Source organism: Tachysurus fulvidraco, chromosome 13 (assembly GCF_022655615.1).
Source record: "Tachysurus fulvidraco isolate hzauxx_2018 chromosome 13, HZAU_PFXX_2.0, whole genome shotgun sequence".
Taxonomy (NCBI): Eukaryota; Metazoa; Chordata; class Actinopteri; order Siluriformes; family Bagridae; genus Tachysurus; species Tachysurus fulvidraco.
The window spans coordinates 10,978,022-10,997,186 of record NC_062530.1 but is presented as its reverse complement, the minus strand read 5'-3'; the positions used below and the strand labels follow the sequence as shown (position 1 = coordinate 10,997,186).

The 19,165-nt window shown below is 36.1% G+C and overlaps 1 protein-coding gene across 4 annotated transcripts in view; it reads right to left on the bottom strand.

Moving 5' to 3' along the window:
• nectin1b (nectin cell adhesion molecule 1b) overlaps positions 1-19,165 on the bottom strand; it is a 97,128-nt gene that overhangs the window by 41,565 nt on the left and 36,398 nt on the right. For all 4 annotated transcript variants that reach the window (XM_027132603.2, XM_027132602.2, XM_027132604.2 and 1 more), the window contains exons 2-5: positions 11,791-12,162; positions 9,754-10,053; positions 8,691-8,808; positions 6,545-6,696 (exon numbers count right to left, since the gene is read on the bottom strand). In XM_027132603.2, the coding sequence (XP_026988404.2) occupies positions 6,545-6,696; positions 8,691-8,808; positions 9,754-10,053; positions 11,791-12,162 (942 nt within the window). The remainder of the gene's footprint in view (positions 1-6,544; positions 6,697-8,690; positions 8,809-9,753; positions 10,054-11,790; positions 12,163-19,165) is intronic.

The window sequence follows — 19,165 nt, the reverse complement described above, 5'->3', positions numbered from 1 at the left end:
GCTTGTGATAGATGTGTGAACTAAAGTTACATGCATTTATTAATCATATCATAAACGGGTGGAACAATTTCTCCATTATGCATAAATTTCTTTATCTGACTATATTTCTGTCCATCCAAGAGTTCTGCTGTGTTCCTGCGAAAATGTATTTTAACTTGACTGTGTAGTTTTAAGGTATAAACATTTAAACATTTTGTAAAAAGACTACAATGTTATTTAACTGCTTAATTTAGAATTTGTGCTGGTTTTGGTTCAAGAATTGCTTGGATCCCAAACCAAATTTGTATGGAGTAGACCTGAAGTTTTGATGTTGTGTATATTGGCTACTATAATACTATATTCTATAGTATTTAATTTCAAGGCACCTTTTTTATGATTGCTTCTCTACTGCTGTTTTTGCTTGCTGCAACCACTGTGCAAGTGCTATCCTGCCCAGCTTAGCTTGCCTTGATGTTCTATGGTTGCTGTCATATTTCAAATACTAGATGAAAACTGCAGTTCAATTTTGGCCTTGGGCATAAATAAAAAATAGATGGATGTGAATGCTTGAAATTCTAAACTGTCTTAAGGAAATTCACACTACTGCCTTCCTAGGAATGCACAGTACTGGTCTTGATTGATTGTATGTCACAAATTAATATTTTAAATGCAAAATGCTGGATCATATTTTGGTCTGGTGAGGGAGCTTAGTATTTACAGTAGCAGATAGATACAAGGCAAAGGTAAGTGAAGGTGGGAGAAGGGCAAGAGAGGGAAGAGGAAGGGCCTGCCTGTATGCATGCAGATAAAACTCCTCTAAAAGCTCCTAGTCAGCTTCGTCAGTTATATATGAGAAAAAAATATATATATAGCTATTTAGCAAGTGCCTGTTAAAATGCCAATACTGAGTCTGCCTTAGTGGTGACAGGTAAACAGTCCACTTTGAGGTTAATACAAGGCAATTTTTTTTGGTAACTATATGGTGCATATATACAGTATTATTAAATCTTTAGCTACATCTACTGTACATACTTCCTTAGGATTGACCTAAATAGGATTATACATCTTTTGGTACAGCATTATCTCAAATTCTAATGAAAAGAATGAATCTCAATGATTCTTATATGTTCATAAACTTTGCAAGACATAGAACCAGACACAGTTCATAAACAATTCTTTAGCTCCTGCTAGTGTAACGTTGATAAATGTCTGTATAAAACATATCTGCTATGACCATGTAATTTTAATTGAACAACTGTTTTTTATTCAGGTCCTGACAGAAAATAAGCTGCTTTTAAGCAATTTATGTATGATATTAGTATGCTTCATATTGACTGACGAAACACAAATTGTCTTCTTGTCACTTGTTGATCAAAGTTAACTATGAACCCTGCAGGGTATTTCAGCAGACTTAACCAATATCTTGGGAAACTTGAGTGATTTCTTTAATTACATGAATTTACCTATGGCATTTCATCAGACACTGTTCACACATCTTTCACAAGCAAATTTTTTCCCCAACTAAATCCTTCTTTATCACATCCAGTTTATTTTTTTTTTTTTCAGATTGTTTTTTAAATGTATTAATTGTCTCTGTTTTGATTAGCAAACTGTCACTTATTTTAGAAATGCTGACAGTCGAGTCAAATATGAATGAACAAAGAAATATGTTGTTATTCTACCCACATAAAATTCAAAACAGATGTGTTGAGAATCTGTGGTGCTAGTCCAAAAAAAAGAAAAAACCCACCACATATCGGATAATCATAAAATTCTTTCCTTGGTGAATAAAAACCCTTTCAGAACATTCTCAAGGAGGTAGACCGATCAAAGTCAATAACAGGGGAGTCAATCGTATTTGTAGAGTAAGCCACACCTGAATAGATTGAAAGCCAAGATTAACTGATTAAACAGGTGAACTCAGATGTGGCTCCTGCTTGATTGAAATTAATAAATAAGAGCAAATAAGAAATAGTTAAAGAGCAGAGAAAATAGAGAAAGACAGAAGAATGATAAAAGACGAATGAAGGAGAAAAGAGAGAAGAAAAAACTGAGAGAAGATTATTTTCAAGCTAGCATGTTGATGAATGAATCATTATTGCTACATTGATGCAAGGGTTATAGACTGACCTACTTAAATATATATTTACATATTGAGCAGATGCCCTTATCCAGAGTGACTTACATTATCTATTTTTTTTATACAACTAAGCAATTGACGGTTAAAGGCCTTACTCAGGGCCCAACAGTTGCAGCTTGGTGGACCTGGGATTGAACTCTTAACCTTCCGATTGGTAGCCCAATTGGTAGCCCTCTAGGGCAAATGGGCTAGAAAAGATTGTCTACCTCATACTCTTAAGGGAAACCCTATATTTGTCCATTTCATTCTGCCCTACAGAGACAAGAATTGCTGTAATACACTAATGTTATTTGCACAGTCTGACTTGCAGGATTTGTTTTTTCCACAAGTTTAACACAAACACACTGTCACTTTATTTCTCTGCTCATTGGGCCACCATACCCTTTATTTCTCCCCAGAGGCATTGGCTTAATGAATAGGCAGAGAAAGACAGAGAGAAGGAGAGAGAGAGGTGGAGAAAAACACTGAGAGGAAAATATACCCAAGCTAATACCTTATCATCTTTCCTATCAGCCCATAAATGCTGCATACCTACTGTAAATGTTGCCCAGGTGCTGTCTTTGCTGAGCCTAATGGGATACTATTGTGTTCCAAGGTTCAGACCACATGGCATGTACCTTTTATAATGCAGGAGGTGTACAAAGAGAGTTATAACATGCCTGTGTGCCTGACAGGGTCAAAAAAAAGTGCAATAGGCATGACTTAGTTTGGACATTTTTGCGGTGTAATGTGTCACACAACTCAAAATACGATAGCAAAGCATTTCTTATGATCTTGCAAAAACATTAAACTGATCCTCTGTAAATAACAGACTAAAAAATTAGATTCATTGTATTTTATTTTTAGATTTGTGTGCTCATTAACAAAAACCTGTCTGAACCACAGATGGTTAAATCAGAATGGATTGCTATCCTACTTTAACTTCACTTTTTATGGTTTTTATGACTCCAGTTCCCAGTACTAGCACAGTAGGTGTGTGACAAAAGCTTTTTTTGGCTCTGACACTCTAGAAGTCTGTTTGAAATGACAGAAAGGGACAGACAGAGCAGAACTAATATATTGTCAGTGTTTTGGTGCAAATTAAATTTAGTTCCTATTACAGAGAGAACTTTCTCCATATGTTTCCATCTACTTTTCCATCTATCCAATGCCTTTTTCTCGGACCCACCCTTCTCTCTCTCTCTCTCTCTCTCTCTCTCTCTCTCTCTCTCTCTCCTCTCCTCTCCTTTCCCTCCCTCCCTCTCTCTGAGAGAGATTTACAGTATCAGGGCCACTCAGAAATTGCCTTCAGTCACACAGATTCTGTTATTTATATTTGTGATGCTATCTTTTATAAATCTTATTTTCATTTTGTGGTTGACATTCTCTCTCTCTCTCTCTCTCTCTCTCTCTCTCTCTCTCTCTCTCTCTCTCTCTCTCTCTCTCTCTCTCTCACTCACACACACACACACACACACACACACACACACACACACACACACACACACACACACACACACACACTTTCACTCTCAGTCAGTCTCACTCTCAGTCAGTCTCACTCTCTCAACTTCATTTCTACATGTTGTGGAATGAGCAATTGCTCATTCAAGAAAGCATTAACAGATGTCTGCCACCTTAGCCAGCCCTCCCAGAGGCAAGCAGCTTGTCCGTTCTATCCCTCCACTCCCCCTAGCTCCCACCTTCCCCCTTTTCCTTTACAAATTGGGGGTGGCAAAGTCCATGGTTCCATGTTAAATCACAACACATCAGATACACAAAGCACACGAGCAGTATTGCAGCTGTGTGAAATAGAGAACAGTACAGTGTGTCTATATGCTGAGTTACATTTTGATGTACATAAAAGTTGATTCACTGTGCCAGAATCATACCTAACCACCCTCTAGGTACGGAAAAAGAAAAAGTATTATTCATATTATCTACTGGTAACATTTTCATTGCATGTTTTATATTTTAACATTCATTTGTCTCATACCAAAAGCCATAGTAAAGAAAAAGGATATAATTAATGTTTGCCAGTGCTGATGTAAGATAACTGTCTACCAGTACACACTGGAACTTTCTCATGGTTTTAAAGATATAATTGAGTTATTCAAGTAAATCCTTTGTATTTTGTTGCTAGATGCCTGTAAATCTTTGGCTTTTCCTGCAGTGAAATGGAGTGTGCACTTTTAAGAAACCCAGCACATACATTTCTCTCTTCATTTCCCTAATTACAGTTTTTGGTCTTGCTGATGAAGGAATCTACTTCGAGTTTTAACACTACTGAGATGCCATAAGCTTACATCATTTCTGTAAATCTTGCTCCAGAAATGTAGTATGTGAAGCAAAAGAATGAAAAGTAAAAATATATAATTACATTGTGCACTGTAATTGTGTCTATGCTGTAAGATAACCTATATCAGTACAGTAAGTTACAGTAATTAAACTCTGGTTAGAAGCAATTCAAACTCTTGTTTTACTGAAGAACATATTTCTAAAAAAGCATAAAAAGATTAAAGAAAGAATATAACCCACAGATGCTACTGTCAATGAGCAACACTGCTTTCTCAGGATATTCATATTCAGTTAATCTGGAATATTTATTAGGGGACTAATTAATACACAGATCACTAATATATATATATATATATATATATATATATATATATATATATATATATATATATATATATATATATATATATATATATACAGGATGTATAGAAACTATATTTCTGGCTTTTAGGCTGAAGAAGCATTTTAAAAGAATGTTTTGTCTTTTTCCACTATAAAGACACTGGTGTTAGTTCTGGAGTCAGTGACTAACCTATTTCCATTTTCCATCCCAGTACCAGAATGATGCTGGTCTAAAACCAAAAATCTTTTGACTTATCATATTCGATTAGGCAGAACTGCAGCAGCATAAATTGAAAATAAAATAAATAAAAGGCATAAAGAATCTTCTCTGTGCCCTATATTCCATGACATCTTTGGGATATTTAAAGACTTTAAAGACTTTTTAAGTCAAGAATAATCAGATGTGTAAAAATTCAAAGGGGGTTAGTTGGAGGAACTGAATCACTGCATGCCAGACCTCAAACATTAGTGCAACATTAGTTCCCAACCTCACTAATGGGCTTGCACAAATCACCACATCCATGCTCCAAAATATAGTAGAAACCAAAGATAAGACTAAATAAGATGTTCAAAAGGACATATGGATGTGATGGTCAGGTGTCCACACATCTTTGGCCATATGCTGTATATAATTGAAATCATGCATGTGTTTATATAAAACAGGCAGTATATTAGACAGATGAAGAACTAAGTGTATTGACCCATGGATACTGTCAAATCGAGGCTGGTAAGAAAAAAATAATAAATTTGCCCTGTTTGGATAACTAGGATGATATAGAGCTAGAGAAAAAAGCCCTTTATGAATTTGTATCTTTGAGACAATCCATACCAAATGACTTTTCACCTTCCAGGTACTGGTTAAAATTTAAAATCTGACTATTCGCATTCTCTCAGCACACAATCTCTCATGCAGGCTTACTCTTGGGAACTTTTAACCCCATAAATTATTAGCCAAGAAAGCTATTTGCTTAATTCATCAGATGTATGTGGATGAATTAACAGCCAAACATCACCTCTTGCTGAGCAAAACTACTCAATGCACTTAGCATTTTCAGATATGCAGTTTCCATTTTGTCACTGACAATTGTTCAAAGCTTCATTAACACTGAACATTTTGAAAGTGCAAAGAATAAGAAATAGCCAGTGTAACAGATAATATCACATATCCCAATGCTAAGGCCTTGAATAGAATGACGAGAAAGACAGAAAGCCTGCATACACCCATATGCAATGCAAGTAAAACATTGTAGCCATCACATTCACCTGGCAAGCAAGATTCAAGGATGATACTTGACAATGCATGCATAGAGAAAACATCCCAATACCAAAAGTCATGCAGAGAGAAAGAGAAAAGCAACTGAGAAATCCTCAGTATGCCTTTATGTCTATATGCTCTAAAAAGCAAAAAAATAATAAAGATAAGCACATCTGGAGGCAGCACAGAGTGAAAGCAGTACCTTTGATTATACAATATAATATAATAATTTGCTAATTTATCTGACGATTCCCAATAGCATTTGGATAAAAAAGAGGCAGAGAAATTAACCTAGCATTGTTCTATGTCCTTTTGAAGTTTTTTTTTTAAGTTCTAAGAGAAAAATATTTTAACAGCAAGGGCAGCAAGTATTGCCCTGCACATGGAAATGTGATGTTATATCAATTCTGTCTTTCACATCTGTGTGTGCAGGTGCTCACTACGTATTCACTTAATTCACTATCAGCCCTCCACCTTGCTGATGGTAAATCAGCCTCCACCCTCCACCCCAATCACCACATCCATACAGTTTCTTAGCAGCATCAACATACCTGTCACATTGACCTCTACTATGCCAGTCCGAGTGCCGATGCTGTTGGTGGCATCACATATGTATGTGCCAGAGAATTCATTTGTCACAGGCCCCCTGAAGAATAGAGTGTTGTTTCTGATTTCCACATTTTTGGGCAGGGATCCGTTCAATCTGTCGGTTAAAAGACACACAGGTGTGAAATTTCTTTCAGGTTAATTAGAATACTAGAAACCTAGATTAAATACTAGAAAACCCACCAAACACACAAATCCAATAAAATATTGCTTCCTTCCTACATGATCCAACCTGAGCATCATAGGATGTCAGGCTGAGCTGGTTTCACTTTGTATATATCCCCAAACATTTGCACCTTAATTTGATACTATGAATAGGTTTGCCTTCACCTTACCCAGTGAACACAAAAACTCTTACACTGCTTTTATTTTGCATTTTGTACAAATTTTCAATGCATCACATATTCTATACTCAAATTGTGGCTATGTCTAGATTATTTTCATTGGATCTGCTGTTACTTTCACTCTTTCAGTAGTCTCAAGGTAAATGAACTTGCCAGGACAATGAAGAACATACACCTCCTAATTTCCTTTGTCATACAGTTATACTTGACATAATTCACGTAGTTATTTTTTGTAGAGCAATTGCTACAAAATTAGTTTCATCTAGTCTGTTTCATCTATCATCTGCTAACCAACAAACTTGTCAAACAATTTTAATTACTTATTAGTGTAGAAAAACATTATGTTAAACTTTCTAATTCACACAACATTACAAAAACTTGAAGAAGAAAATAAAAAAATAATAATAATTGGCTGCCTCTATTTGGGCATTAATAATTTTTAAAAAAGTGCATGTTTTTGATCTAGATATACTGAAGAATAACAGATGACCCTCTGATTCATAAAACATATAATAAAGATGTCTTCCTTAAGGTTTTTTTTTAAACCAAGGATCCTACCAGATGCCAAACAGCCTTATCATTTTAAATGGTAGCATTCGATCCAAGCTGTGAAGTGGTAAAGCTGATGAGAGAACTTTAGGCTCTGGACAAATTATTGAATATCTGCAGTGCTTTTACTGTGAACTTTGTAATTATTAATCACTTTCATTTAATAAACATAATGAGATTTGGGCAGAGCATGAGCTACACTGGCTGCCAAGACAAAATTGTTCTGGACACCAGATACCAGGAACTGGCACTGCAACCTTCATCATTTTGGTCCAGGATAGAATTGTTTAAAACAAGATGTATCATTATTATCTTCCTCGTCAATTATTTAGGAATAAGTATGTCCATATGTTACCCTGAGAATGTGTGCAGTGGTTGTACATGCATGTTTTTACATGTATGCACATATGTGTACATGCCTCATAGCAAACCACAGTTGACCTCCATAAAGCAGCTCCAGGGGAGCTTCGCAACACATTTGGTGTGTGCTGTACATTGCTGCAGTGGCTGTCCTCTCCGATCAATCAGTACATTGGTGCTGTCTCTCTTCCTATTAAAATCTCCCTCTCTTTCATCTTTATCTTTCGCTACAGTTCCTTTCTACACAACCCTATATCCCACCTATATTTTCCTTATTCCTTCTGTCATCTCTGTCTCTATATTTTATCCCCACCTGTCCACATCTCGGCTCCCTTTTCTGTGTCCATCTAACTCAAGCTCTCAACCCTCTCATCTCCGCAATTTAACAGAATTCTGCCTTACAAGCCAGCTGCTGTGCTTAGCAAACACTGAACTTTAATATTTGCATTATGCATAAATCAGCAACAAGAGGGTATATTTACATAGCTCATTCGTTATTCAAAGCAGCCATGATAACATCTAAGGCAAAATACGTGTGCACAATAAAAGATGTACTACAAACAGCAATGCTGTCATGCTGATTCATCAGGACTCAAATGCTGATTCAACAACACTATTTTTTTCTTGCTCTCACTCACATACTCACTACTTGCATAAAAGGCTTACTGTCTTTTTTATGTACAAAAGAACAATGTATCTGTATGCATATACTGTATATCTATGTGTGATTACAGAAATACATGAAGGGAGAGAAAATGCAAACTTTACTTTAGGCAGGACCAAGCAGCCCTAACCACCTGGCAATGTGAGAAACAAAATTAAGGTGATTTAGACTCACGATTTCCAATGGTAGCCACTGACAGCTGGATTTGCATCTGCTTCACAGGTGAGTTTAACGTCCTGACGGTTCAGGTACCAATTCCCATCAAAACCTTCAATCTTTACCTCAGGTTCATCTGTTAAAAAAAATAATTAATTCCCTTTCTTCCTTCAATTTGAACTACTTTAAGATAGTTAGTCATGAAAGAACAATCACTATACAAAAAAGGACCTGTGGAGTCAACCAGTGTGACATGATATTAAAGCAACAAAGGGGCATAAATTATTTTTTTATTTTTTAAGATTCTTCTTTTCTGTCAGGTTGTTGCTAATATTATTTGTAATGAAAAATTCATTACAAAGCAGCTTTACAGATCTTAAAAAATATATTTAAAAAAGGTGAAGATTAATATTAGACTTATATATAAATGTGCTTGTATTTATCCCCAATGACCAAGTGTGAGGTGACTTAGATGACTGTGTCTAGGAAGAAACCTTGAGAGGAACCAGACTCAAAAGGTAACCCATCCTCATTTGGGTGAAACAGGAGGGTGTGATTATACAGTTTTAGAAACATCAGAGTTTTATCATAAATAGTATCCTTTTTAGAGTCATATACAGTCTGACAATTGTGTATTTATTAGGAAGATGTTGTTCTCAAAGAAAAAACGTTTTAAATTGAAAAATAAAGAAAAACAGAAGCATTTTCATTAGTGGTATCAAAAGTACCCCACTGTGTATAAATACTGCACTTATATACTATTTCAGTATATATGCTGAAGAACGTGACTGTACACTATTGCTATTCTCTTAAACAGCTTCATAAACAGAAAGGTCTTCCCTTAGCAGCTATAACGCGTTTCCAGTATTCCTTAAACACACTCTGGACAGGCCTTTCATTAAACTTCCTTCCTCTTGAAATATCTCATGCATACCTCTGGGGTATATTTGGGGTCAGAAAAAATGACTTTAAAAAAACATGAAAAACATGACTTCAAACCAGTCCCCATACATTGGACAGATATAGTTTATATACAATTTATTTGTCTTGTGAAGAGTTTCTTAAAGGGTGTTTGTCTTACACTGAACATTGAGGATGACGCTATCGCTGAAGTGCTCAGAATTGTAAGTAACAATGCATGTGAGTTTCTGGCGGTGACTCTCACGACTTGGCACAATCTCATAGTTGCTGCGTATGGTGACTGTGCCATTGGGGTTGCGCGTCTCCAGGAATGATGTTTTGCCCTTTAGCTTGGTATCCCACTTAATAACACTAGGTGGCTTTCCATTTGCTGACAGACATGTGGCAACGGTCATCATTTGCTTCTGGGCCCGTGCGATGATGATTGGAGTTGTAAGCATCATATGTGTCATGGGACGTGCTAGGTAAAAAAAAAAAAAAAAAAAAACAGAGAAATTTGTGATTGTGAAATGTTCAATTTGCATACACCATAAAGATTTTAGAACCATTTTTATATAATCTTTATACAAGCTATATTTGCTCAATTCCAAACAAATCCAGTTCCTAACATTTCTAAGTTCAAAGGAGATGAAGGTGGTACTAGGGTATCGAAACGCCCACTATAATCTAATCCAAATTCTGATAATAGCACCATGTAGCAGTTAAATAGAACAAAATGAGTTTGCACTAGAAGCTGATTCCATTTCATCCCTTCTAACTGCAAGAGGTGCATGAATGCCATCTAAGCCCTTCTTTGCATGTGCATAGATGCAAAGATATCGAAACAAGGTAAAGTAGGGCTCTGGCAATTTTATAGGCTATTTCCTCAAATTAGGTTGTAACGGAAAAACAATGCTGGCAAAGGAGAAGTACTACACAAACGTTTCCCTGTGATAAAGCTTGATTAAAAAAAACACAAGCATTTCATTTGTAATGACCTTTTCTTTCAGATATGTACTGTCTCCTCTCTCTTTATTTATCTCTCTTGTTATTTAAATTTTTTGTTATGTATTTTTATTTAAGTGTGTGTGTGTGTGTGTGTGTGTGTGTGTGTGTGTGTGTGTGTGTGTGTGTGTGTGTGTGTGTGTGTGTGTGTGTGTGTGTGCGTGTGTATATAAATTAATATCAAATGATTCATTGTAGAATATATATATATATATATATATATATATATATATATATATATATATATATATATATATATATATATATATATAGTCCAGAGAATAAATATTAGGCATCTTTATGACTTATGTCTGATACCTTCTTGATGTCTTCTGTAGTAGTTTAGTTAAAATATACATTCACAAATATTAAATCTGTGCTAAAAAAAAAAAAAATGATACAAATGACTTTTATGTGGAATTTATGCAAAATCTGTAGATATACTGCTACCCTTGGTAAAGAGAAGCAAGAAAGGTTACAAAAAAAAGTACTTCTGCACTTCTGTATTTTGTACTTTCTTCTGTACTTGCATTAAAAATATTTAAGAAATATAACCTTTAATTGTAGAAAACATATTATATAAAAACATTACCAAAATATTTGTCTTTAATAAATTAATACAAATAATTGTTTTTTATTATAAGAAAAAAATATTACTCTTAACTGGTCAGCCATTACTTCAGTATAAAGTAGGTGACAATGGTCAAATTAATTAAGTCATTCATCAACATGAGGAAAATTAGAGAATATGCAAATTAAATGTGACAAGATTGTACTTCATGCTTCAGGCAATGGCTATGAATATAGCTACCTGCCTGAAAATGTCCATATCCAACGTTAGGGCAATAATTTAAAACAACCAGCACTTTAATGTGCCCGTCTAGAAGAAGAAGTGTATTTTGTCCTCATGTAGTGTAAGGAAGATGGTTAGAGAGCCATAAAACAAGTTCAACGTTCACAGTTGGATTTTGAGGCCACAATGTTCTGAATGCTAATAAATGTAACATATGGTTTTTTCACGTGTTTTATTTTCTTTAAGAAAATGTTTTACCATTTTTACCAAGGGTGCCAAAAATGATTGGGCTAATTGTATAACGTTTGATATATTGTAGATTTTAAGTAATTAATTTCAATACCTAATTATATGCTCACATACATACAAATCAAAAAGTATACATTCTTGAAATAAGAGCCGGAGTTGCATATGCATTACCATAGACAGTGAGATTGACCATATTTTCCCTGTTTCCTGCTGGGAAGGTGGTATACTCGCAGATGTAGGCAGCCTCATCTGAAAGGCGCAGGTTGCTGAGAACAATCGTGGTGTCCTCAAGTGAAGGATTTGCCTGTGGCATGGTTATGTGCTTGAAGGTAACACGGTCTTTAAAAGCAGGCAGCACAGAGACACCTAGAGCCGGGTTGGCAATGGCCACATTCTGCTTGGTACCATTGAAAGACTTCTGCCAAGTGACCTGTGAGATCTTCACTGGGCTCTTGCTGTTGATGAAGCGGCAGCTCAGCTCCACTGTTGAACCCACAAAGCCAGATATTTCTGTGTCCATCTGCACAGACTGCCCATTCCCCACTGTAAAAGAAGACAGAGGCAACAAAGAAGACAATCATGTAATTAATCATTAATTATAATAAAACAATATTATCCAAAATAATTTTAACATCCAATTAGAAAAACAGCTTAATTGCTTATACACTGAAGACAAGTAGACTAGAGCTCAAAAGGTCATATGAAATTCTTGAACTTGAAAAAAAAAAACCTGAAAGAGTAAAACAAAAAACTTAACTGGGGAAAAAGTCAATCAGTCCTTGAGCTAATATTTCACCTCCTGAAGAGGAGACTGAAGGGTGAACCCAGAAACTGAAAGAAGCCATGGTACAAGCCTAAAAAATCTAACAGTTTGGTGACGTCAAAATGTGGCCTCTTGGAATTACTGCAAACATGATATATGCAAACCAAGACTTTTAAACCTTAAAACTGTTTCTTATGCTTTTTATATCACCTAAAAATCAGATGATATGCCACTAAAAGTGACATGTTCTAAATTATCTAGGTAACGAAATCTGATTTTAAACAAAATTCTGATCTATCATCATTTGAAAACTCAGTTGTCCTTAGCATATAGCAAAAAAAAAAATACCTGAACTAACCTTTTCGATGCAATTCAGTAGTATAACTCCAGTAAGTGTCAGTACTGCTTGCAACACAATCCATATGTTTTGCAAACAAATACTTCCTGCTTTGCATATGCTTTGCATCCAAACACTTCCTTTCTTACTGTAGGTGGTTTCAGAGCCTCTTCCAGTGGTGGCTACACTCTATCAATATTTTAATAGAGGTATGTTTACGAGTAAGACCGCTGGGACTACGCAATTATTGTCTTCCTGATGAGGAAGGCTTGGAGGCAGCCCACCCAGCACCCCTGTAAAAAGCCCTTAACGCAGAAATTCTGAGCAAACCCCCCCAAAGTTCACCAACTTTAATTACTCCACTTCTAAACTGTCTTGTAGCAGCACAAAATACCTATTAAAGAAAACTTTGCTCTCTCCTGTGTAAGTGTGCTCACCCAAAACATGTGCATCGCACTATATAAAACCGTAAGCTACTGTATTTTAAACAGGAGTCACTCTAACATGTGCTCTGATAATTACTTTTTCTAATAATAATGTGATATACACAGATCAGCCATATCATTAAAATCACCGGCATAAGGAATAACATCGATTATCACATTACAACACCATGTTCCACGAAATGGTATATATTAAAAAAGGAAGAATATTTTATTTGTCCCATATACTGTACAATCTTTTCTTTGCCTATCCTAGCTTTTTCAGAAGCTAGGGTGAGAGTGCAGGGTCAGCTATGATAGAGTACCCTGTAACAGAGAGGGTTAGGTAGCTTGCTCAACAGTGTCAGATTGGCAGATAAGGGCTTAAACCCTTCACTTTCTAATTAATAACCAAGAGCCTCAACCTTTGGGCCACAATTGAAGCAAGTGAACAGTCAGATCTGGATGAAATGAGATCTTCAAAAATGGCCTGCTTGCGTCTACTGTACATGTTTTGTTTTTTTTTATTTGCATGGCAACACTGACACTTTTGTGCATTAATGCAGACATATTATGCTTGTGCATCTTACTGAAAAACCTTTTTTTAATCATTGGCCTGCACCCAAAGCCTTCTAGTTTGCCAACTATATATGCTATTTATAACATCTTACTTAATATTTTACTACAACTTACTACAGGTTTCACCTTTCATTTCATTTTCATTCCACTCACCTACATACCTCCAATAACCTAAGATTTTCTTCTGTCATACTTTCTCTCAATTTTTATGGTGGGATCACACTAGAAAGTGACCTTTTTTCACTTTTCAGCAGACCTGGGCTTTTTACGGCCCACGGGCCTCATCCGGCCCTTCAGGCATCTCTCTCCACTACATTTTTTTTACTCTACATTTTGTTATTTTTGCAATAGGAAAAAAATTATATTTAGCAGAATTAAGTTCAAGTTATTATTCGGCCCTCCAGCACAGCTCAGGTTTCTCATGTGGCCCCTTATAAAAATGAATTCCCCACCCCTGCAGTAGACAGTACAACAGTAGTGCTTTTTCCGCTCACACAAGAGACAAACTAAAAGCAACACAAGCGAAGCGTGATGAAGGGTGATGCAGGGTTACTGTGCTATTCTCCTTGGTGTCGAACACACACACACACACACACACACACACACACACACACACACACACACACACACACACACACACACACACACACACACACAGAGAAGTGGCCTTTGTGTGTGTGTGTGTGTGTGTGTGTGTGTGTGTGTGTGTGTGTGTGTGTGTGTGTGTGTGTGTGTGTGTGTGTGTGTGTGTGTGTGTGTGTGTGTGTGTGTGTGTGTTTGTAAGAATGTGTGTGTGGCTGTGGACAGATGTGTCTCCAGTGAGCTCTTGCTTCCTTGTATAAGAGATTTGGGTTAAGAGGCCCAGGTGAGCTTCATCTCTTATGGAGTTCATTATGCCTTCAGATGATGTATAAGTGCTTCCTGAACGGAATCATCCCAAAACACATGTGTGCGTACACACAAACACACACACACACACACACACTCTGTCTCTCAAATAGCAATCTAACTGCCATAATATACAGAAGATACAGAGTTATTCATACTTTAATACAATATAATTCATACAAGAACCCTCTTAAGACATCTGTTTAAACTCAACTTAATATAAGGCTACTATAAACCATTTTCTGCAAAGAAAAGAAATTGGCTGAGGAACAAACCTTTAGAGAAACTCTAGTTTCACCCTCTAGCAACATGTTAAAAGCTTTGAGTTGTAGTCACCAGTGGGAAGAGTGTTATTCAGTTGGAAATCTACAAAAACTGACTGTGAATTAATCTGAATTCATGGTATACTTAGGTCTCTCCTGGCAAGAGTGAAACTTGCTTTTCATGCAGCACGAATATCCCAAAGCATTTCATTGGAATATGTGTGCCCACATGAATAAATATTTATTTAAATGAAAAACAAAAACCACAAAGGAAGTAAGACTGAGACCTACTCAACTAATCCTGGAGAAACGTGGTGAGTGCTACTGTTTCTGCTGTATTTCTTTGAGTGTACAGTACTTCTGTAATGTTTCTGCCTCCATTATTCTAAAGAAAATATGGTTGTTTTTGCTTAGTGCTCTTTCTGCACATCCAATTTTGTGCAGGAATTCAACAGTAATTCACAAAAAAAGGCAAAAAAAAAACATGCCTTTTACCCATAAATTCTTTTGAAATATTTATTGAACTGGAACACACAACAATGTTACACATATTTGTGTAAAAGAGACTTCATCTAATTAAATATGCATACATTTCCATTCTTTAAAAAAAACATGGTTTTTATGTTGAGCTTTGACATTTATATTACTACAGAGTAAGAGAAAGCATGTGCCGGTTACAATTTAGCGAAAACTCAAAATAAGTAATAATTAAAATAAATGAGAATGCCAAAACTGTAATTACTACCTGTAGTGTAGTGCAAATACTGATGACACAATAAACCAGAACAAGCTGTAGTAAGATTTCTGAAAAAAAAAGTATAAACAAAGTATGTGTGTGTGAACAAGCAAATACATTATACATAACGTCTAAAAGTCTGGACTCTCTTCTGACAACAATGGAAGAGGATTGAAAAAGTGGCAACAGAAGCAAAAACTAAAGGGATTGTAGAAGAACAGCCACCATGTCCTAACTGAAGCAATTAAAAAAGAAGCTCTTTTTCATTTGTGCCAAGAATGAAGCAATTTAGGAACAAATTAGCAGCACATTGTAACAACATGGCCTGAGTAGAATGACAATTTGGTTCGCCATTGTTTATATGTAAATTTTACCAAATTCATTGTAGGTGACATTTGTTATACACTATATCCTGTGATATGGAACTTTAATCATAAATTCAGTTGGGAGGCCATAGCTTTGAGAGACGCAAAGCAGGACATTTTCAGTAAAGGAAAAGCCCAAAGGCATTTCATGTGAAAGCATTGTAATTATTTCTATTATTCCCAAAAGCTGGTTGCTGTTATTAAACAGGTTTGCAATTAGGTTTATAGTGGCATTTAACAGAATGTTGACCTTTAGTTATTGAAAAAATTAGACCATCTTACATTTCTATGTACTTGTGCAACTGGGATATGTTCAAGTCTCCTGTCAAGTGGGAGTACACAGGAAAGACTAACAGATTAACGATGTCTGACATTGCTGTTGATCCTAAATCATCCATCCAGAGGAACACCTGTGTCCATGTCTAACTCCGAACAGCCAGCAGTTCTTTCCCCAATACAACTTGCATTCAATACACAACAAGACACCAAGAGAAATGCATGCTTTACAATATCCAATAGAACTCGACTGTCAATGTCAGCTCTGTGGCAAAAAGATGTAATGTCTATTCGCAATATCCCACGAGAGAGAGAGTCACTGAGACAATGCCAGAAAGGGGAAAACAGACAGATTTACTCCTACACTGCCTTCCTGCTTCAGTCTCCATGCGCAATGCAGCAAATCAACAGCAGCCCTGGCATACAAGGTTCCAGAGAAGGTATAATTACACATCTACAGACCCCCCAGTCTATGTAAACCAGGGCCTCCAGAGGCTCATTTAGGGGTGGATAAGGCCCTTGCAAAACAGAAGGAGAAAGACTGTAATTACAGTGTGCACACTGGAGATGCGGTGCGCAGTAGGAAAGCAAATAAAGAGAAAAAGATATAAAAGAGATTTTTTCCACTGGAGTACTCATTAGGAAACCATAGCCTAATCATTCACAAACATATTAATTGGTGAATGCAACTGTACATGTTGTTTTTTTTGCACCACTATTAGTCTATGGCCTTAATAGTGTTCATCACAATATCATCTCCCTGATCACTAAATGAAATGCTGTACACAATCCTAAGAAGGCTGTTCTGTCATGGTCCCCATTTACTTCGCCTACTCTACAATGAGCAACATTTGCTGCTCCATTTGTCCATATGGCCTCACCCAGCACATGTTAGACTGTGTACAAAGCTGCAGCAGATTGAACCTTAAGCATCATGCAAGTACCTAGACTAAAAGTCTTGCATTATATCAGTCATCAGCATCAACTGCAAGTACTTCTCTTCATAAAAGCTGCTGTCCTTGCAATCACAATTGTCAAGCAATATTATCCTTCTACAACTGATAAATAACCTTTCTTTGTGCAGCTTATTTGACCAGAGAAAATAAAACATACCAAGATCCAAACATGAACATGCAGGCCTACCTTGATAAACTTTGGTAGGTCTCTCAATGTAAATCTTGTACACTCCAGAAAGGAAAATGAATTCCAAAATGGTTAAAAATGCAATCAATGATATAAATTGGTTAAAAACAAACAAACAAACAAAAAAAAAGTTAAGCAATTTTTTTAATTAACTCATGAAAATCAACAAATACCTGCTTTTGAAAATCATTTTGTCCTACCTAATATAGTCATGTCCAGTTCCCACCTATCATTCCTCTATACCCATTACACATCATCCAGGGATAGTGAAGGCTATCATGTGCTTCCTCTGAGACATGTGAAGTCAGCTGACCACAGCTTTTCAAACAGCTGCTCATGAAATATCAGGGGAGGAGGCGTAACACACTCGGAGTTCAATGCAATCTGGCCTTCTTCTTCATACATCAGCTGCCCATGAGTGATTAGTGTTGCTGTATTGATAAAGGGGAGAGCCATGCTATTTACTGTAGTTCTGTTTTTCTTCCAGCCACGCATGGTTATGTCGTGTTCAGGATTCAAACTTATTATCTCTGGATGATAGGGTAAATATTTTTTTCATTGGGCCATGTCGGCACCCCGATTTTCATTATTATAACGTTATTATCTTAACTGATAAATGAGACATCAAAATTTTCACTAGGTATTAACAGAGTTAGTAAAATGAGACGAGCAAAAATGTTATTTTTAAAATAAAAGGGCATCCAGCCATTAACTTATTCTAACATTCTGCTTATTTAAGATGAACAGCCCAGTTCCTAAAGCATAAAGTATATTAAGCCATTTTATTGTGCATGCATGGATGTGCAATTTGATAATGACTTTGGTGACTAATTGGGAAGACAGCAAGAGACAAAAGGGAAGGACCTTACTGGTTGCTTACTAATTTCCTAATGCAAGTAAGAGACAAAAAGTCATTTAGCACATATAAGTAGACAGCAGGGATCACGACCTTAAAAATGTGTAATGGTTTCCCCCATATGTGTACCAGCAAGCCAATTTATAATTTCAAATATGCCTCTGTTGCTTAAAAGTGAGGTCAAAATGAGTTGTCTCAATCTGGCAAATCTGTGAGCTCCATGAAATTGATTCTGGTTGGCTAAAAAAAACTAAAGTCATGTTCCAGAGAGATATGTTAAACTGCTATTTATTCTCTCCATCATATGTCTAGAATATATTGTTTGAATTGAAGTATCAAGTCACCTTTTTGTATCAGACAAAAACGTTTTAACAAACATTTTTAGATTAGCATAAGACAGTGAGGGCACAGACATGGTCAATGAAGAAAACAAGCAATACTTCACTCCTGCGTCTGTGACATACACAGGCTTCAATATGAAAAAAATCAATCTGAATGATTTGCATGTTAATGTTTAGAATTATCATATGAACTTCAGAAGCATCCAAGATTTGTGTTCTGTATAGTAACCTTAATGCTTTAAGTGGTGACGGTTTATTTGATTTATCCATCTAAATAGAGTGATGCGGTGGTGCTTTAGTCTTTTAGTTTGTCTCTCCGCTACTCCTCTGAACACTCATGCATAGCTTTCATGCTAATACCACTGTCAATGCCATTGTGTCTTCATCTAGTACCAACTAGCCGAGCCAGGTCTCTGCTGCTATTTATTGTAATGGTTTTGTATATCTGCTTTGCATTCTGGGATTTCAAGCCTTGTGTTTTTGCTGTCTACACTACTCCTCTGTTTGATTTCAGTTTAATACCACACTGAACATCACTAAAAAATGGTGTACAAAAAAAGAAGCTTTATCTCTTTTT